This window comes from Mauremys reevesii, linkage group 6 (genome assembly GCF_016161935.1).
Source record: "Mauremys reevesii isolate NIE-2019 linkage group 6, ASM1616193v1, whole genome shotgun sequence".
NCBI classification, from domain to species: domain Eukaryota; kingdom Metazoa; phylum Chordata; order Testudines; family Geoemydidae; genus Mauremys; species Mauremys reevesii.
This window is the reverse complement of record NC_052628.1, coordinates 122211936-122233014: the sequence shown is the minus strand read 5'-3', so window position 1 is coordinate 122233014 and position 21079 is coordinate 122211936. Positions and strand designations below refer to the sequence as shown.

Here is a 21079-nt window from a genome sequence, read left to right as displayed (position 1 = left end):
CCCACCAAAGTTTTGATTCAACAAAACATCATTTTCTGATAGAAAAACTTTCAACTGGAAAAGTTTTGACCAGCTCTAGCTAGATACTTAGTCCCTAATACTGAAGCAAAACAATATGATGAAGCATGAATTGTCATGTTACCTGCTGCCTAGTGTGTTGGTTGTTGAACACTGAGTAACTTGGAGTTTGACAGTAGAGAGACGGCAGACCAAAGAACAGGAGAAAAATGGTTGCGTGTATTCTTTTAAACATCTTTGCTCAGCTGGCCCCGGAAAGAGGTTTGGGTGGGATGGCTTCATTGAGTTATGGCTGGTGTCCGAGGAAAGCTTTATTTTTATTAAGTAAAGGAATCTAAAATAATCGGTTTGAATTTCATAGCTTTAAAGGTCAAAAGGGACAATTCAGACCTTGAGTTTGACCTCCTGCATAGCACAGGCCAGAGATTTCACCCGGTGATTCGTACATTAAGCCCAATAGGTGCATGTGTGGCTAAACTAGAGTCCGTTTTTAGAAAGACATTCAACTTTGATGTAAAGACTCCAAGAGAGGGCAAATGGTTAGGAGGACACAACAAAAGGGGTTCCCTCTAAATATAAATCTGACTCGGGCCCAAGAGCCTGAAAGCTGTCCATGGTTATTTGTAAGATGAATTGGAGATCACAGTCTAGTTTCTAGAGGACAATTTTCCATATTGCAGAAAGCTTCCTCACAGCTAACATAAATTGCAATTGTTACCTTTATCAGTTCGCTGTCTCAGCAGAGAAACCGAGGACTGAATGGACATGGAGACTGAGCTGCATGTTAGGAGAGTAATGTAGGAAAACTTGCACTTCCAAGTTTTGACATGTGAGAATCCAGGATCTTTGTTCTGCTCAGTATAAATTTGGATTTGAGTATATAATTCTGATCCAGGGCTTTGGTTTGGGCTCAACTCTATAATTAAATGATTAACAAATAATCAAAGGGGATAGAGAATAAGACTGAGAATATATTATTGCCCTTATATAAATCCATGGTATGCCCACATCTCGAATACTGTGTACAGATGTGGTCTCCTCACCTCAAAAAAGATATTCTAGCACTAGAAAAGGTTCAGAAAAGGGCAACTAAAATGATTAGGGGTTTAGAGAGAGTCCCATACAAGGAAAGATTAAAGAGGCTAGGACTCTTCAGCTTGGAAAAGAGAAGACTAAGGGGGGACATGATAGAGGTATATAAAATCATGAGTGATGTTGAGAAAGTGGATAAGGAAAAGTTATTTACTTATTCCCATAATACAAGAACTAGGGGTCACCAAATGAAATTAATAGGCAGCAGGTTTAAAACAAATAAAAGGAAGTTCTTCTTCACGCAGCGCACAGTCAACTTGTGGAACTCCTTACCTGAGGAGGTTGTGAAGGCTAGGACTATAACAATGTTTAAAAGGGGACTGGATAAATTCATGGTGGCTAAGTCCATAAATGGCTATTAGCCAGAATGGGTAAGAATGGTGTCCCTAGCCTCTGTTCGTCAGAGGATGGAGATGGATGGCAGGAGAGAGATCACTTGATCATTGCCTGTTAGATTCACTCCCTCCGGGGCACCTGGCATTGGCCACTGTCGGTAGACAGATACTGGGCTAGATGGACCTTTGGTCTGACCCGGTACGGCCGTTCTTATGTTCTTATGTTCATTTCTGAGTGACTAGGCAAAAAGTGTTCCAAATAGAAATGTGTCTAAGCAAAGGCACTGGGGGTTTTCCAAAGGAGGCTGGATAGCCATCTGTCTTGGATGGTTTAGACACAACAAATCCTGCATCTTGGCAGGGGGTGAGACTAGATGACCCTTGTGGTCCCTTCTAACTGTATGGTTCTATGTGTACAAAATAGCTGTGAACTTTGTGCTGAGTTAAAATAGTTTTGCAATCATGTCATGGGAGCTGCGGGGAAAACATTCTGAACAGATGGTTGCTTCTCTTTTTCTTCAGGTGTTTGGATTTTCACCACCTTTGCTGCCTCCCTGACGTGTGTAAGCTACATATTTCACATCTTAGCCTGCTACAGGTATGGACATGCAGCAGATAGTGCTCAATTCTCAGAGGTGCTGAGAGACCTCAAGTACCATGGAGTTTATTGGGAGTTGCAGACACTAGTCAACTCAGCACAGGCACTTGACAGCTCCCAGGATTGTCCCCTCCTCAGGGATTCTCAACCTTTTTCTTTCTGAGGCCCTCCTCCATGCTATAAAAACTCCACACCCCACCTGTGCCACAACAGCTGTTTTTCTGCATATCCAGTAGATTAAAAGCCAGGGCTGGCATTAGGGAGTAGGAAGGAGGGTAATTGCCTGGGGCCCCACCACCACAGGGGGCCCACGAAGCTAAGTTGCTTGGGCTCTGACTTCAGCCCTGGGCAGTAGGGCTCGGGCTTCAGCTTTCTGGGGCACCTGGCATCGGCCACTGTGAGAAGACAGGATACTGGGCTAGATGGATCTTTGATCTGACCCAATATGGCCGTTCTTATGTTCTGCCCTGGGCCCCAGTGAGTCTAACACCGGCCCTGCTCTCTGGTTTATTTTGGCGGATACCCTGAAACCTGCTCATGGCCCCCCAGGGGGCTCCGGACCTCTGTTTGCCCTAGAAATCTATTGTCCATTCCATCGGCACTCAGTGGGAGGCGTCTCTATTATCTACCCAAGGCTTCACACAGTTCTAGGCCCTGATGGGTGCTGAAGACACATCGGTCCACACAATCCTCCAATTTTATATAATTTATTAACTAAGCTAAATAACTCAAAATAAAACACAACCTAATCAAATTAGAATAAAGTGGGTTAATATCAAATCATCAGCTTACTCTAATTATCAGGTTAATTAATCCAAACTGCACAATTCCTTGCAAACTTTATCGAATCACGTGGGAAGGCAGCAGACCTTGTCTAGCTATAAGCCTTAGAAAAATAGGGCATTATTTATTTCAATGCTAATTGAAAGTTACTGATATTCCAGACAAACAGCTTGTTAAATTTAACTAGCAACAAAAAGTTGTGTGAAACTAAGTTCCTCGGGATTTAAACGCACACCACTCAACCCATAAAATATGAGTGTGCCATGAGCCTATTGAACGATGAGCAATTTGGCCCTGAGCCTATTGAACCTTATTGCAGGCTGTTTGAGAAACCATACTCAACTCCATTCTGAGTGTTCTAGCCACATGCACACGGTCAGCTGCTAGAGTTAAAAGGAGAATGCCAAGGTGGAGGTGTCCCTCTACTAATAAAAATTGGGGGGAAAAATCCTTATCAAGTTGATACTTATGCATGATCTTTGCTGTGACTCTTGAGGTTTCATTCAGTTTCAGGAAATGAGTATGTGGTTGGAAAGATTAGCTGGTGGTTGTGGTTTTCTTGGACCTGCTGGCTAACTCAACAGACTTGCTGAGTGACTAGAGCTGGGGTTCTCAAACGTGATTGCACCGTGACCCCCTTAAGAAAACAAAAATTACTACACGACCCCAGGAGGGGGTACCAAAGTGTGAGCCCACCCGAGCCCTGCTGCCCAGGGCTGAAGCCCTCCAGCTTTGGCTTTGGCCCCAGGTGGTGGGGCTTGGGCTTTGGCCTTGGCCTTGGGTGGTTGTGCTCGGGCTTCGGTTTTGGCCCGTACCCCAGCAAGTCTAACACCAGCCCTTGTGACCCCATTAAAACAGGTTTGCGACCCACTTTGGTGTCCCGGCCCACAGTTTGAGAACCGCAGGGCTTGCTTGCCTGGAGATGGCAAATCTTGGATGTTGTGTGTTGCTGGACTCTGGCACCTCAGTGACTGTGTGAGAAAGGGGAGGCAGCACAAGCCCTTTGTCAAGCCTGGTGGCATCACCACACCAGAGGCCATTAGCCAGAAGCAATAGCTTCTTCTTTTCCTTCCATTTTTTGAGGATGGTGCCCTGACTGATTCCTCCCCCTTGGAACCCTTATTCTACTCTGGAGTTTCTTGGCAAAGCAGAATGGGGCATTCCTCCTCTAAAGTCATAAACATCACCCAGTGGGGCTGGATTAGGTCACCTTCATGCAAATAAAGAGACTTTCCTTGCCAGTAAGCATTGGCTTAGAACATCAGTCAGTCAGCAGACCTGAAAATATTTTGAGACATTTTAGGAGATAAGATCAACTCTTCCTGGTTATAGGTCAGTCCACAGAGATTATCTCAACCATCCCATACAAGGTCCAACTCAAGAACCCAAAATAAATTGGAAAAAGTACAGAGCTAGCAAAATGTTGCAACTGAAATAACAGAAAATCAATCACTCATCTTCATTCAGCCATACACATAAAACAAAGTTATTTATTCTAAGAATAAGCAAGAGTCCTTAGTCTACAGACAGATACTTCTCTTTTTGTATTTTGGTACTCAGTGGCTATCAGCGGTTTAACTTTAAACGGGAGTTTTGACACACACAGTCTTGGTGAAAGGTTACACTTTACCACTGTCTTTTACTCTTGAAATCACAATTTTGGATTCAATTTTCATATAAGGCCCCTGTTGTAATTACAGTGCTCTTAGCCTGTATGGTACGTAGACCAGATTCTATTTTACAGATGTACTACTGAGTCTTAGATAGGTAAATCTCCTGTTGAAGCAAAGGATAATCCTTCAGTGTTGTATATTGTATTGTGTTGTAATATACCAAAATTGTGCTTTGGGTGGCATGCCCAATAACACACAATGTGTGCTATTGCTCCCCTTGCCTCTGTGTTTATTGCATTAATCAATGATGCCTTTAGGTCTAGATTGCTGAGCCCTTTGACATTCAATCAAATCATCCGATATAGCTCCTCTGTGATCAAACAGTCAAACAAAGTTATTGAGTGAATAAAATCTCCAATTTATTTGTGTGAAACTTTTTAAAACTAATTTTGACACCTTTATTCAGGAAACACATGAAGCGGCTGTGGGCAGGGAAGAAACATTTCCTTCCACTAAGATCTCATGAGCCTGCTTCTTCTCAAAGCGTGGTAAGTTCTCACTGCTTTTCCCCAAAAGTTCCCAGCCGGTAGCTCTGATTCGCTAACACTTGGAATTGAATGGGGCAACTCGTGAATGTAGTTAGGGTGACCAGATGTCCCGATTTTTGGGTCTGTTTCTTATATAGGCTCCTATTACCTCCCACCCCCATCCTGATTTTTCACATTTGATGTCTGGTCATCCTAAATGTAGTTTACACGTGCACTCCAGTATTTTGCAAGAGGAGGCCATAGTTTTAATGAGTCGGTGCAATATTCCATGGGCCTGATTCTGGAGCATGCTAATCTCATTGTATGATGGCTTCACAATGTAAAACTAATGTAAAAGGCAGGTTTATGCCAAAAGTAACCTGCAGTACTGATTCAGAGTGGTCCAAATCAGATAGCTGCTGTATTACGGTCTAGGGGTGGGACATGGACACTGCACCAAAGGGAGGGAAATGGGCATGGGAAGAGTAAAGGGGATTTATTCCACCAGAAAGGCATATACCTGCTAATACTAAATGACAGTTATGCTGAACTCCTCCAGCAGCAAAGAAATGGTGCAGATTCCCAGCCTCACTGTTCTCCAGATCTTACTATTACCAGCACCTCAACCCTGCGGCTGAGGCACACACCCACTCCAGCTCTCCTTGCTGCCTCACTAGCAGGGCTGGGCTACTCCTCGCACACAGCACCGGTAGGTAGGTGGAGTAAAGAAGTGGTTCCTAACTGAACTGATATTCAGTCACATAGAGACGTGCTCCGTTTCCTGGCATTTGGGTTTGATTCCTGTGCAACAACTGCGAGGAGGGAACACAAACATTGGCCAGGGTGGAGGGAGTGAAAGGGAAGCCAGCATCAGGCTGGAACTGACGATTTGAAAAGTCTGGCAGGGGAGGCGTGCCTGGCTGCAGCCACAAGCCTTTGCTCTGGAGGAGGCATGCCCAGACAGGCACTCTAAGGCCTGGTCTACACTGTGGGGGGGGATCGATCTAAGATACGCAACTTCAGCTATGAGAATAGCATAGCTGAAGTCGACGTATCTTAGATTGAATTAAAATTACTTACTTCACATCCTCGCAGCGTTGGATCGATGGCTGCGGTTCCCCCGTCAACTTTGCTTCTGCCTCTCGCACTGCTGGAGTTCAGCAGTCGATGGGAGAGCAATCAGAGATCGATTTATCGCGTCTACACTACACGCGATAAATTGATCCCTGATAGATCAAGCGCTACCCGCCAATCCAGCAGGGAGTGCAGACATACCCTAAGAGCACTGCAGATGAGCCAGCTGGTTTGCACCAGTGTAAATTGGGATTTCCCCACTGCAGCTTCACTGTAGGGAGCCACTAAACATTTCATCGGGTGTACAATCATGGACTTAGAATCGGGCCCACATACACCAGCTGCTGCAGTTTAGCATGAACAGTTCCAGTGCTCAAGCAAAACCCAGACCACTTTTCCATTCTGTCCAAGTTTTTCTCACTCTATTCATATTAGTGGGGTCCTGGGTGTCCTGTTCCCCACCCTCTTGATAAAAGTCCCCAGTCCTAGCTTACGAACACTGTGCAGCCGAGGTGAAGGTTTGTGGTATCTGAGGGCTTGGCTACACTTGAAATGCTCCTGCAGCTGTGCCGCTGTAGCGCTTCAGTGTAGACCCTACCTGTGCTGACAGGAGGGGTAGGAAATCCAGCTCCCCAAAAACAGTAGAAGGTCGATGGAAGAATTCTTCTGGCAACCTAGCTCTGTCTACACCAGGGGTGAGGTCAGCTTAACTACGTCGCTCAGGGGTGAGGACTTTTCACACCTCTGAGCAGCATGGCTGGGTCGACTTATCTTTTTAGTGTAGACCAGGCCTGAGATTATTGCTACTTGCTCTTAGCATTCTTAGGCTATGACTACACTTAAAATACTGCCGTGGTACAGCTTCACCGCTGGGGTGCGTCAGTGTGGATACTCACGGAAGTGACAGAAGGGGTTCTCCCATCACTCTAGTTAATCCCCGTCCCGGAAAGCTAGTCTGCACTAGAAGTGCAACAGTGGTGCAGCTGCACTGATGCAGCGTCTGGTGGAGACGCCCTGTGCCGACGGGAGAGACCTCTCCTTTCTGCTTAATAAAACCATCTCTGTGAGAGGCAGGAGCTATGTCGGCAGGAGCAGCTCTCCTGCTAAAATAGTGCTTTCCACAGCAGCACCTAGGTCGATGCAACTTAGGAGAAGTACAGAAATCGATTTTAAGAGCCCTTTATGTCGAAGTAAATGGCTTCGTTGTGTGGACGGGTGCAGAGTTAATTTGATTTAACACTGCTAAATTCGACCTAAACTTGTAGTGTAGACCAGGCCTTACCTCACTCAGGTGTGATCTACATTTGGGGGGGATCGATCTAAGTTACGCAACTTCAGCTACATAAATAGCATAGCTGAAGTTGATGTACTTAGATCTGCTTACTGCAATGTCTTCACTGCGGTAAGTTGATGGCTAACAGTCTCCCGTCAACTCCGCCTGCACCTCTCCCCCTGGTGGAGTACCGGAGTTGACAGGAGAGCGCTCGGTGCTCAATTTATCGCATCTAAACTAGACGCGATACATCGACCCCCGCTGGATCAATTGCTGCCCCTCGATCCAGCGGGTAATATAGACAAGCCCTCGGGGGTGGCTGAGCGACATAAGTTATACCAACATAACCTGTAGTGTAGACAAGCCCTGAGAGGCAGTAACTGGGTCGATGGAGGAATGCTGTTGGGGGTTAGGTCGGCGTAGCTATGTCTCTTGGGGTGTGAATTCTTCACACTCCTGAAAGACATGGCTATGCTGAAGTAAATTTTCAGAGCAGACCAGCCCTCAGTCTAACACTGATATGTCTCTCAACAAGCTGTCACAGGAAGGGCCATACATTTGTTTATTACAGCCATTGTGTAAGGACCAGGAATTAATCGCTGCTGGCTATTCAGTGATCTCCTCATACTGCATTCACACCTCCAGAGCTGACATGCTGGGAAGGGCATTGTCAGCTTTTCAGGGAGGGATGGAGCAGAGGAGGAGAGCCACTCACCCCTCAACTTTGCACTCCACACATCAAAGCGGCCCCCGTGCAGCAGCAGTTTATTATCCGGTACAGACAATGTCAGTGGTTTGGTTTGTCATTCGGAATGATGAAGCTGTCTCCCAAAGAACATCAGAAATGGCATCTTTTCAAATCCACATTGCACTAAACATAACAAATGACAATCCTTACTCTATGGAGATTGCCATCCAGGAAAGTGAGGGTACTAGAACATGGGGTGACTAACACCCCATCACTTAGTCACACAGTTAAGTAAGCAAATCGACTAGGACCAAATTGGGCTATTTGTGTGCTTATAGTTAAGCATATTGTATGTTTGCAGGACTGGAGCCTTACTCTGCATAGAAGTGAATGGGAAAACAATTCTTCAGACATGTTCTAACAGCTATAAAGGCAGCTTTGCAGGTAGAATTATGGGTAAATGTAGTTGTGTTCAGGTCTCTTGTGTGAGCTGTGCAGGAATCCAAGTCAGGTTCCTCTGATCTCCTTCCACTTTCAGCACATACTTCACTTCACTTCTCCACCTTTCCTTATGCTTCAGTCCAGCCCTGGGGTCTGCGATGAAGGGGTTGGACCTGATTCCTGGTTGCCCTGCACCTTGTCCAGTGACTTACCCATTGCAGAGAGGGGGTAAACTGTTACCAGTGAGAATGGGATCAATTCACACCCACTTTGCATTCACTCTGCCCTGGTGTAAATGCTGAACAAGATGAAGGACAATGAGAATCAGGCCCTGTGATTGAAAGGTGGCACAAAGGAGCCGGCAGGATGAGGACCAGAATCAGGGCCTAAGAATGTATTTTGTTTCTCTGATCAAACATGCAGCAATTCCAACATCATAAACTTCTGTCCTTCTCCTTTTTTTAAACTCAGGCAGCAATAGCAAGATACTCTGGTTGGCAAATTGCATACATATTATGGGGTACGTGCCAAGCCTTCAGCATAAGCATGCATTCAACCAAAATTAGAGTGGTTGCCCTTTTCCTCTGTAGTAAGAAATGTGTTTTCTCTTTTCCAGGCTACCTGATCATTCACGTGATGCAGTGTCTGTTTGGTGTAATGATCATGTACAGTTTTGTTTTGCCAATACAGCATGGCCAAGGGCTGGAAATGGCAAAAGGTTTGGCAATTGGGATGTAAGTGCATTGTTTTCACACATTTCTGGTGTTATCTCACTTTCTTTGCGCTGATTTAGAGTTATAGGTCTATAAAATAACAAGAGGTACCTATGTGAAGACAGGTTCCTGTGACAGATATAGGCTATGTCAACACTATGGATCTTACAATGGCACAGCTGTATTACCACGGTTCTGACGCTGTAAGGTCTCCTGTATAGCTGTTCTTTGCTGGCAGGAGAGAGCTCTTCTGCCAGCATAATTAAACCACCCCCAACAAGTGGTGTTAGTTATGTTGGCAGAAGAGCTTCTCCTGCTGACGTAGCACTGTTCACACCAGCATTTTTGCTGGTGAAACTTATGTCGGTTGGGGGGAGGGTTTTTTCATGCCGCTATTGAATAACCCTGTCACATAACATAAATTCTGCATTTGTCTTAAACATAGCCCCAGCAGCCCTCCTCTGAAGATGTGCCATGCAACCTTTCCAAAGATCAGCAGATCTTTAAACTTGTTTTCCCTGTGGGGAATTTTTGAGAGGTTTGCGATCTAAGCACATTGTTTGTTTTCCCATCTTAAGGAGAATGCTGACTATGAGGGGCCTGGCTGACAATGGATAATCAAAGGGTGAAAGCACATAAGAATACGAGCTGAGCCAAAATGCAATCCATTGTCCACCATGTTCCACCTTCACCTCTAATGCGGACAAGGAGGTCCCAGCAAGCACTGCTCCATTTTGATCTAATGTCCTGACTGCTCAATCTAAAGGAAGCATTCCACGCTGGGACCTGCAATCTCCACGGCCCACATCTCTGCATTAAAGATCAGGCAGCCACACTCTTCTCTTAACGGTGTCTCTCAGCCTCCTGGCAAGTTGCCAGCACTGTCCTCAGTTTGGCAAAGATTGGTTATCACTGTTTCAAGGCTTCATAAGATATAACAGCTGATTCCACTTCCTGAAGGCAGAGCCACCGGCCCACCTATATGGGTCTAGGGTCTGCCCTTTTTGTTGCCTGGCCAACTGCATTCTTTTCCCCCACGATCTCAGGAATCAGGGTGGCATGTCAGAAAAATTTGAAGGTGGAGGGGGGCAAAATTGTGTCAGCACAGGAAAAATTAAATATGCTTATATTATATCCTGCAAAGTCGGGGGAGGCGGGGGGAGGCGTGGAAGACATAATGGAGCTTATAGACCTATGAAAAATCTGGGAGGGATAAACCAAGGCCTGGGGGTGGGGGCAATAGCCCTTCTTGCCCCCCAGCAAATGAAGCCTCTAATAGCACCCTGTAGGGAGTTCCTGACAGTCTCCTGAAGCCACTCACTTCCTGGAATCCCAGAAATCTTTGCAGAGGGCGGTCCTTTTTTGGTTTATTATCTTCAGCCAGTTGGTGACTACAGACAATAAGACCAGTAGCCACAGAATTAGAATGAGCAATTATTTAAAAAAATCATAAAAAGGCTTATTCTGTGAGCATTGTAAAGCAGGAGGAAGATTTTATATCTTAGTAAGAATTAAAAAGGACTACTAGACAATAGGTGCACTGATACTAGGTTGGATGGATATTACATAGGGCACACCTCCTCTGTGCTCATTTTGTGCTCTGAGAAGGACAGCTAGATTCCAATACCCTCATTCCCATTGGGCCAAATTTTCTGGTTTGCTAAAGCCACTTCGGGGCTCGTGGCCTTAAAGCTACCAGTGAAAAGCAGGAAGAGAATTCTCCCTGCGCAGGTGAGCTCTCCAGTGGAGTTAAAGGTGGTGGATACCGATTGTGCCAGCTGCTCACCCTCACCCTCAGCATAACATGAGGGAGACAGTGTCTTAGTGGAGCTCTTGGGGTAGGAGGGAGGTATGGCAGAGTGGAGCTTTGCTACACATGATTCTCCACTAGCCTATGGTCCCTGAGGCACTGTATGGTGGTTGCGTACGTTACTGCTGGTCCTATGCAGCTTTTCTAGTGCCAAAACCAAGTGGCTGAGGATCAGGGAGCGTCAACTGGTTCCCTGCTGCCTCCCCCGTTCAAGTGGAGAATCTGCCCCATTGAATGGCATCTTACTCCTTAAGCAGCCCTTCTGCAGCCAGTGGAGCTAATTGTGGTGAGACACTACCCCATGTATAAAGGTATCACAGTCTGGGCCATGCAGAGGGTCAGGAAGAAATTCTCCACAGGATAGAGCAGTGGTTCTCAACCTTTTTTCATTCACAGACCCCCAATAACAGAAGGGAGGCGCAGACCCCTTTGGAAATCTAGTCTCTTTATATAGAGTTGAATTCTGGTCAGTCAGTTTTCAGTCTAAGTCCTTTGCAGACCCTTTAGACAGACCCAGGGGTGGGGGGTGGACAGCTATAGACCACAGGTTGAGAACCACTGAGATACAGCACAGGTAAGTGCATGATGGCGGTGTAGCATCTTCCTCTACACCTGTGCGAAGTGGGTGTAAAACCCTGCAAAGCAGAATGGTGGCATTTCACGCCTGCTTTGTTCTTCCTTTGCACAGGGCAGTGGGGAATCAGTCCCAGGGGCTGGCAATCAAATGCAGGTCTCTCCTCCCATATCCCAGGGGCTCTACCAGGCTATATTCCCAGCCCCTTTCACCACAACATCCATATTAAAAGGGTCATTTCTCTTTTCCGTTTCTATTACAGTCTTACAGTTGGAATTGCCACAGGGCTCATGATATTACAAATCAAGATCGCTGCGAGATTTTTCCTTCAGCCAAAGATCTTGCCAGATGATAAGCAGAAGCCATTAGCTCTCAATAACAGGTGAGTGGTAGGAAAGAAATAGCCCTTATGGTCTTGCATCCTCCAGACAAGGGTCTCCTACTGCATGGGGTTATTCATACAAAGGGTCTGAATTTCAAACACCGTGCAACTGGGAGTGTGTGGAGATCTGGGCCAAATCCCAAAGCAGTAAGGTGGGGGTAAGGTATGCAGTGGGGACTGTAAGTGAGGCTACAGGGTCTGTTGTGCTCAGGCCAGCCAAAGGGAAGCGGGGGAGTGGGCCCTAAAAGTCTCCCCTCATTGCAGTCCTTATACTTCGGTGAGTGCAAGGACTTTGCAAGTTCAGCACCAAGAATCTTAGGGTTGCCAACTTTCTGATTGCAGAAAAGCAAACACCCTTGCCCCTCCCCTTCTCCGAGGTCTCACCCTCCTCTCATTCCATCCCCCCTTCGTCACTCACTCTTCCCCACCCTCGTTCATTTTTATTGGGAGGGGACAGGGAGTTGGGGTGCGGGAGGGGGTGAGGGCTCCGGCTGGGGGTGCAGGCTCTGGGGTGGGACTGGGGATGAAGGGTTTGGGATGCAGGAGGGGGCTCTGGGCTGGGGCAGGCATGTGGGGTAGGGCTCTGGTTGGGGCTGTGGGATCTGGTGTGGGGCCGGGGATGAGGGGTGGATCAGGATCTAAAACCTTTGTGTCTTTGGTCCATCTGTTAGTTCCCTGTGAGCTGTTGTGGCACACTGAAGCCCCAAACCAAAGCCATGATTGGGCACTGAGTGTGAAAGTGGATTTTCCCCTCTTTTGCAGGAAAGCTTTCCACAACTTCAATTACTTTTTATTCTTCTACAATGTGCTCCTGGGCTTGGGGGCTTGTTTGTTCAGACTGCTTTGCAGTGTCCTGTTGGGAACTTGGCTGATTGCACGGATAGACAGGACTATAATGCAGAAAGGGTATGAAGCTGCTGACATGGGTAAGTGTACGAAACGTCAGAGCATTGCATGGATAGCTTATATGGGGATTTGCCATTTGGTGGCTCTCTCATAAAGAATATTGGAGCTTTTCAAGCAAACATCTGATGCATCTACAGGGAACCTCTTCATGCCTAACACACCTGCAAAGGAGCAAGGCAGAATATAGTACAAGCCATGCTCAGGCTGTACGTGGCCAGGGCCTTGGCCTCCCTACATGTATCCGAGAGCTAATAGTGTAACGAATCCTGATTGTTTGAATCCAAGATCTTCCATGCTAAAAGCACAAGCCTCTAGCACCTGATTGCTGTAACTGGGAGATGCTGCACTCTTTAACCTTTTCCATTGGTCAGACACTAGAGGGGGACAAAGACCCCTCATCTCCTAGGGTGGTTTACAGTAGCAGCCACTATGGCAAGCATATGATTCTCCTTCTTGGAGCACTGTACAGCAAGCTCTGGCTCCATCATAGGTATTATGGTGATGGGTGCTATAGAAAACAGTGCAGGCAGAATAGTTCAGTTATTCTACTCAGATGCTGCCACTCCACTTCTCCCAGGATTTTGTCCTTGGCTTTCTTTAACATTAAACACTACACAAAGATGTAAACCCTGAAGCATAGATTCTGCCCCTCTGCAGTGATGGGTTTGAGCTAATTACTGCCATGTATTGGTTTGAAGCTGGAGGTGTATATTAGATGACTATTTTTCCCCCACTGACATTTTTCAAAAAGAGGAAGCTTCCAAAGAATAAAGCTCCCACAGGGGAGTTTTCTTTCAAAATGTAGAATCAGTAATTTATTTGTGGATTGGACTTGTGAGTTTAGACTACAGCTGGTCAATATATTTATTGCTCCTTGCTTATTAATTTTCTGAGACCAGATCACAATTAATTATTCCAAAGGCCTGGTGTGTTCACAAACACATTTGAGCTGAGGGTTGTTTACAAACTCTTTGTAGTTAGTATTCAGACTGTCCTTGATATTCAGAATTTTTTGTTTGAATGTTGTGACTGGCCACTTCAGTCACATGGTATGGTTTCTCTTTCCTGATTGGATGGCCTAACTTTTGTGAACTACTACTCCTCAGTTAAACAAATATTGTTTCTTTCTTTATTTCTTTTTTGAATGAAAGAATCCTAACTCTTCCAGTGCTCTCACCCCTCAAGATGAGTGGTGGAGCAAGCACCACCCAACCTGTCAAAGGCTCCCTACACCCACACCGTGCCCAGGGAGGACTTGGGTTGAAAAGCTTGTGGCTGTATATGAATGGAGAGCCTGAACCTGCCTTCTTTGTTCTCACAAATGCCTACTGACTTGAATAGGAGTCTCAGGTGCACAAAGAATGCAGTACTGGGAAGGGAGTTAAGCTGCACATCTCTGTATATGTATCCCTTTTTTAATGCAGGATTCAACACATGGGTTGGTATGATATTTATGGACCACTACCACACTAACCCCACCCTCCTCAGCTTTTGTCACATTCTTCTGGCCGAGAAAAAACTGCACAAATCCACCAAATACTATTTGTTCAATAATATAGCAGGTAAGCACTTTGACTGGAGTATTTAACATATACGCCACTTCACTGAGTACTGTGAGCTGTTTAACTCTAAAATCATATTACTCTTTGGGAATACTTTATCTCTGGTATGAATTCTGACCTCCCTCTGCTTCCCATGCTGATGATCAGATGCAAGGCATGAGAACTGATAGACCCTGTCATATTATCTCAGCACACCTAAGTGCAGAGGCTATTCTTATTCATATGCAATAAGGAGACATTTCTGCTCAAAGCTATATGGGTGCAACTGAGTTGAAGTCAATCAGGCTGCACATGTGGGTCTGAAAGATTAGCCCTAAGGCCCACAAAAATGGCCTGTCATCTTATGACCATAACCCTTTATTGAACGTTGCTGTGCTCTTTGTTTTATACAAAGGGTCATATCTGTGAGCAGTGTCTTCAAGTTAATGCATGCAGCAAAGGTGGAGCTCTTGGCCCTCGGGTGGAGGGAGGATATTTTATCAAGTGGTGCTGACAGTGTTCTGAGCTAAATTCTCTTTTCACTTACACCAGTGCTATTCCACTCAAGTCAGTGGAGTTACCCAGTGTAAATAAGAGGAGAATTTGGCCTCACAGGTCTTTTGGGTCAGATAGAAGGTGAAGGGATGACTTGATCTCAGTCTATAAGTATCTACATGGGGAACAAATATTTAATAATGGGCTCTTCAATCTAGCAGAGAAAGGTCTAACAATCCAATGGCTGGAAGTTGAAGCTAGACAATTCTGGCTGGAAATAAAGTGTACATTCTTAATGGTGAGAGCAATTAATCATTGGAACAATTTATCAAGGGTCATCACTGACCATTTTTAAATCAACATGGGATATTTTTCTAAGAGATCTGCTGTGGGAATTATTGTGGAGCAGGTCTCTGGCCTGTGCTGTACAGGAGATCAGACTAGATGATCACAATGGTCCCTTCTGGCCTTGGAATTTATGAATCTTCAGTGGGTGTCTATTGATATAACTCCACTAATACCAGCTGAGGAGCTGGTCATTAGTTTTTGAGCTACAAGAGAAAAAGAAGTGGAGTGTGTTGAGTTCTGTATTTATTTCGTTTTAGAACCCAGAGTGTCAACCAGAGCCAGGACACGGTGGTTGCTGCTCTACACCCTTCTTAACAACCCCAAACTCACTGAACTCAGGAAGCCTAACGTGCAGTCCGGTGCCAGTGCTGCGCCACAGAACCCCTGTGTCTAGCTTACTCTGCACCTGGAAATTGGAAGACTCTTGAACAGCTGGTGACTTGCCTCTTAGGACCTTCAGAAGATGGAGCTCTGTTTCAGAGCTATACACTATGAGCAGTTAGGACCCTCAGCCCTGGTGTGACAGGAGAGCTGTGGGAATGGATGTCCAGAGCACTTGCTGTCATTGGTTGTTGTGCATTACATGTGTTTCCAACAGACAGCTGTGAATTGCGTTAAATCACTATAAACCCCAGCAATATTTTCATTGTTTTAAACCAAATCGAGGTACATTGGTTTTAGCCAATATTTCCTTGCCTGGTTGGGGCCAAGGACCATTCTTCTCTCATTTTGCCAAGTATGCAAGTTCAAGGGGACAGAACCGAATTTCCCCATTGAATACAAGGCTCCAATGTGAGTTTGGTTTTGTACTACCTTTCCTCTCGCAGCAAGCACAACTTTTGTTTGTCCTAATTCCCAACTGTGCCAGAGCCTGTGCAGGGACTAATGAATGTGCAATGAACTGTGAAACACCGGCAGTGAGTTTGAAAAAGTTACAATCCAATTATAAGTAGCTGACAACTGATGCCTCTTGTTTCCTAATAGCTTTTAGTTACCGATGAGACACAAGATGGGTGAGGTAATGTCTTTTATTGGAGACAACTTCTGTTAGTGAGAGAGACAACCTTGCAAGCTTACACAGAGCTCTTCTTCTGTATGTACTTCTAAGATTGATCTGGTCAGAGGAGTGGATTTGCCTCTCTCATTCTACCAAACCACTGAACTCTGATCAGCACAGGGACACTTAGGTTCTCCTATCATGCTGCTTCACCCTGAGATGGTCAAGATGGGAAATTATCTATCACCTTCCTCTAGTCGAGCTGTTGCGGGTGGTGGGAAGAAGGTCCCCTTCTTCTGACAAGCCTATCACACACTTTCTCCAAGCCATTCTACTTCTATCTACAAATGCCCATCTAAATTCTTCACTTCTGGTCCTGTTCATGCCCTTTTATGGTATTCAATGTCCTCTCTCTACACACACATATCTGAGCAGTCCCCAGCCCCTCAATACCACTGAGGATCTTCAACAAGTCTTTAATAACATACAAACATGTATCCCAGGATGATGATTAATTCCATACCTAAAAGTTAAAGTCTTTTGCACAGCTACCTTTATAGTCGGAACATAACATGTTGCTTTTCAGATCATCATGACATTACAGTTAAAAATTTATATTTATTCGTCTCACAGAGTACATGAGGTCTCCAATCAAACATGGGCACCATTGTGGTAAATGCTGTACATACACATAGTGAGAGGAAGCTGCAGTTGTTGAAGAGCCTACAATCTAAACAGGCAGAGGGTGGGCCAGCCGTCTCCCATGCACCCCCTCAGGGCTTATGGTCACACCATAGATAACTTCTTCCCCTTCTGGACTATTCAAATAAACTTCACTTCAGGCTTTTTCTTGGTCAAGAAATACCTCTCCTTGGGGTCTGGGTTTATTAATATAAAAGAGTGCAAATAAAACTCAACGTCTCCCCAAAACAAAGTCCATACACAACCCAGTTTCTCTCTTCCTCCTCTCAGGCCTTCCTGCCTGGGGCCTTTGCTCTCTCTCCCCCAGGCCTCACCGTCCACTGAGCTTGTCTCACTCTGTGCCACAATTTCCTGAGCTTCCACTCCCCTCTTCAATGTACCTTCCTGCTCCTTTTATACTGGAATCACCTGATTCCTCTCAGGTGGGGCTCATCCGGTCATTATGATTGACTTAGCCCCAGGCTTTCCAGCCCATGGGGCAAGCCACCCTGTTTCAATCCCCATTTTATTGATGAGGGACTGAGGCACAGAGAGATTAAGTGAGTTGCCCAAGGTCACATGGGGAGCCTGTAGCAGAGCTTCCATAGGCCCCAGAACTCCTGAGTCCTAGTGTTAAATCCTGGCTCCACTGAAGTCACAGTGAGTCATAAGGACAGCCTTCGGCTCCACAAGAACAGCAAATACTGTAGACAATACTCTGAATCAGGAAAGGAAGATGACATACCTGTAGCTGGAGCTCTGCCAACGTATTGTCTCTGCAGACGCCCACCTCCACAGTCTGAGCTCACAAGCCAGGAAGCTAGGAGAGGAGAGAAAGCTGTTAAGGATGGTCACTGACCTCACCATGTAGAAAAACCTGTCCCCAAGTATCTCCTATTTCCCCTCTCCCTCATGGACCTTAGGACCATGGGCGTACTTTTGGGGAGGGCAAACTGCAAGCCTCAGGCAGGTGTGGAATTAGTCCCCCCCCCCCCACACACACACACAGCCCCATTGGTCTGACTGGAACTGCTCCCCCCAAATACAGAAGTCAAAGTACACCTATGCTTAGGACTGTCTCTTTTCTCACCATGGGATGTGGAACCTTCCCTTTCCCATTTGCCCTGCTGCCCTGGGCTGCAGGATGCAGCATGTTACACTGCAGTTGCTAGGCACCAGCTCATGTGTGAGTAAAAGTCAGATCCTGCCAGAAAACAACACACCCTGTCAATTTATGTGCCCGAACTCCCAAGCTGCCCCACCTAAAGCACTTCTCCAACCATTGGTATGGTGCCAACAAATCCGGAGTCCAGTCAGTCTCCATGGATCCAGGAGGATCCTTCATTTTCTGGCAGGATCTGACTTTTATCCACACCCTGTTTAACCTATGTCAGAGGCACCCAGAGCCCTAGCTTGGTGCTTTTCTGCATAGGGTATGAAGCTAAATAAATACCCTAACTAAGCCTGTATCCCTGTGGATACTGGGTCATAGGCAGTGCCCTTCCACATCCCCACACCCTCCGTCACCCCTTGGCAGGCTCTGGTCTGGCACTTCCATGCCAGGCAGCAGTGATGGCTGGTTCAGCTCCAACACTGTGACTGGGAGGTGGCAGATATTGTTGGGGCAGGAATGGACAGCAGCCAGGAGTGTGCCTGCACCTGAGGGAGGCTGCTTGTCTTGGGTCCCCTGGAGATGCCAAGCCCAGAGCTGCCGAGCCCTTCTGTCAGCCATTGCGCTGAGTGCCGTGGGCCAGGATGGGCAAGGGAAATGGCCACACAAGAGCTGCTCCCTCCTCCATGCTGGCCTGAGCCGCCCAACTGTCACTCCCAACTGCCTCAGTTGGGAGTGACAGCATTCTAAAATGCGGGTCTCTCTGTGCCCTCTCCATGCTGGCTGGCACTGCATATTGTCTCTTCACTCCAACCATGCTATAAAACAGGGTAACTTGCTGGCTGCTACACCTTAACAATCCCCCTCTGTCCTTTCAGTGACTGTCAACTTCACCATGGTTTCTGAGAAAGTAACAAAAACATCTTGCATCATGGGCTGTTCTAGGTGTCCAACTAACCGATGGCAACTGTTAGGACAACCATTGTCTTGTTTTCCAGAACTAGTTTGTGTAACTACAGTCCAACAGCCTTTGCTACAGTGATTCTAGGACTGAATGAACATGAAGGTGATGCCACCCCAGGGGAGGGCAGTATCATCACGTGCAGGGTGGAACAGCATTGTAAATTAAAAAAGAAAACTGCTGGCTTTCTCCAGTCCTGAATGCTTGTAACTCCAGAGTTTTTCTTCTCTTCTGTCCCTGCCCAACTCTCCCCCACAACCTCTGAAGGAATCTGACTGAGTTAATATTGGGCTGAAAATCTTGAGAGCCCAGCATGATCTGATCTACTGGCTAACAAGCCATCCACCAGGTGATGTGGCAACAAATCATCACGCTAATACAAAGTAGGGGTAAAAAGTAATGAACTTTTGACACCTAGCTTCTCCTGGTACTCAAACTAATTTAAAGCACCAGAGATTTCCCCACTTCTGGGACTCATCCTACTCAGGAGACCACAAATGTGAGAGATTGTTAGTTTGGAACAGTTGAATGTCTAATTCCATTCAGGCTATTTCACTGAGATTCATTCTATATTTCTCCTTCCCACCAGAATGTAGCAAGCTGAGTGGCCAGGCCATCCCTAGTCAGTGCTGCCCATGCTGTGGCTTCTACTACCTACACTTCTACCCAGAAGAGTTACCTGCCTATCTGGGAGGCAGAGAAAAGAGTGAAGACCAGTGGTGGTAAATGATTGCATACCAAAATTAATCTTCACCCTGTATGGTGCTCCCCAGGGGTATGCATGGTTGAAGCATCTCACTGCCACCTGCCCTTAGCATGAGGAGATCTTGTCTCTGTCTGCTGTGGATCAGTTCCCTGAAGCCACAACCCTCTGGAAGCACAAGCACAACCTTCCAGGCCCCTGCAGGCCTTACTGTCTCTGTCCAGGAAGTGATAGGCACACTCCAAACTCCCAGCCCTCGGAGCAGCAGGGTGACATGAGCAATGAACCCCACTTTTGTACTGGGGCTCTGTTAAGACTATTGAAATAATCTCACCCAGCCTTATGCCACATTTACTTTCTCATCTCTGATTTAAGACGACATAAACAAGATACTTGTCTGTTAGATGAGCAGCTGGCTAGAGTCATTTCTTCTATCTGCTCCCCTCTCTGAACAGGGTTCAGGCCTAACACTTGTCACAAGACTCTAAGCTTCTGTGTTGAACTCTCCCCCTGTAGGAACCAACTTCCTCATTCAATGGCCCCTTACCAATCCCAGCCTTTTCCTGACACCCCAAGCATTGACCCTCCAGATGCCTCTCAGCACATAGTCCTGTGCTGCACTAGATCACGGCCAGTTCTTCTGATAACTTTCTAAAGCAAGAAAGCTTTTAAAAAATCCCTAGTAGGTGGTGTGGGATGGTGGTGGCCTATAAATACATGCAGTGGTTGATCTTTTAATGAGAGTCCATGACTATTGCTCAGATAAGTGGGATAGGTACAGAACGAGCTCTGGCATGTGAAACAATCTAACACTAGCAATTTAGTGGAGAGTTTACAAGATCTCAGTGGCTTCTCAAGTGCATTTGGTATCTTCCATGGTACTGTTTCACAACAAAATAGCAGCAGGCCTCAAACACTAAAAGCACTGCATGAAAAGAAGTTAATTTTAATTGCTAGGTATAAAATCTAAGGAGTTTTACCACAAAATGGAAGCACATTACACAATGGGGGGGACTCGTGCCCAGATACCCTCAATTCCCATAATATGACCAAACCAACTGCAGCTGTAGCTGATTTCCTCCCCCCAGCTTTTCTGTGCAACTTAGGTAGCTTTCCTCAAGCCTGTTCAAAGGCACCAATTCTTTTCTTTCCAGGGCCAGCAAAAAGCAGCCAAAGGTGTTATAGTATCTCCCTCCCACGCCATAAACAGTGTAATCTCTGAACAGAAGCCATTGATGTAGTGCTAGGGCTGCAGCAGGACACACCTGATCTACCCCTAACCTAAGCAGCAAATAAAGAAGGGGAAAGCCTGCTTTTTCTGTGGGGGGCAGGCATTCCCCAGTGTCTACATTATTTAGAATGCTGATGAGAACACTCCATAAGGCCTTCACTTGTTTCTACTAGATACCCCTAGA

The 21079-nt window shown here is 46.2% G+C and overlaps 1 protein-coding gene and 1 long non-coding RNA gene across 5 annotated transcripts in view; one reads left to right on the top strand and one right to left on the bottom strand.

Annotated features, from left to right (window-relative positions):
- The window catches only part of LOC120407951 (stimulated by retinoic acid gene 6 protein-like), a 35495-nt gene extending 19322 nt beyond the window's left edge, over nucleotides 1-16173 (top strand). For 2 of the 4 annotated variants that reach the window (XM_039544353.1, XM_039544351.1), the window contains 9 exons: nucleotides 1968-2043; nucleotides 4906-4987; nucleotides 5526-5675; nucleotides 8914-8962; nucleotides 9059-9176; nucleotides 11802-11921; nucleotides 12684-12847; nucleotides 14252-14389; nucleotides 15469-16173. In XM_039544353.1, coding sequence (XP_039400287.1) covers nucleotides 1968-2043; nucleotides 4906-4987; nucleotides 5526-5675; nucleotides 8914-8962; nucleotides 9059-9176; nucleotides 11802-11921; nucleotides 12684-12847; nucleotides 14252-14389; nucleotides 15469-15605 — 1034 coding nt within the window. In that variant the 3' untranslated portion in view covers nucleotides 15606-16173. Of the gene's footprint in view, nucleotides 1-1967; nucleotides 2044-4905; nucleotides 4988-5525; nucleotides 5676-8913; nucleotides 9177-11801; nucleotides 11922-12683; nucleotides 12848-14251; nucleotides 14390-15468 lie in introns of all 4 variants that reach the window. The other 2 variants (XM_039544354.1, XM_039544352.1) reach the window with 2 other exon arrangements.
- Nucleotides 1-18730, bottom strand: part of LOC120407953 — a 41818-nt gene extending 23088 nt beyond the window's left edge. The window contains exons 1-2 of the long non-coding RNA XR_005600349.1: nucleotides 18549-18730; nucleotides 17635-17709 (exon numbers count right to left, since the gene is read on the bottom strand). This is a non-coding gene — a long non-coding RNA (uncharacterized LOC120407953). The remainder of the gene's footprint in view (nucleotides 1-17634; nucleotides 17710-18548) is intronic.
- Nucleotides 18731-21079: the final 2349 nt, after the last annotated feature.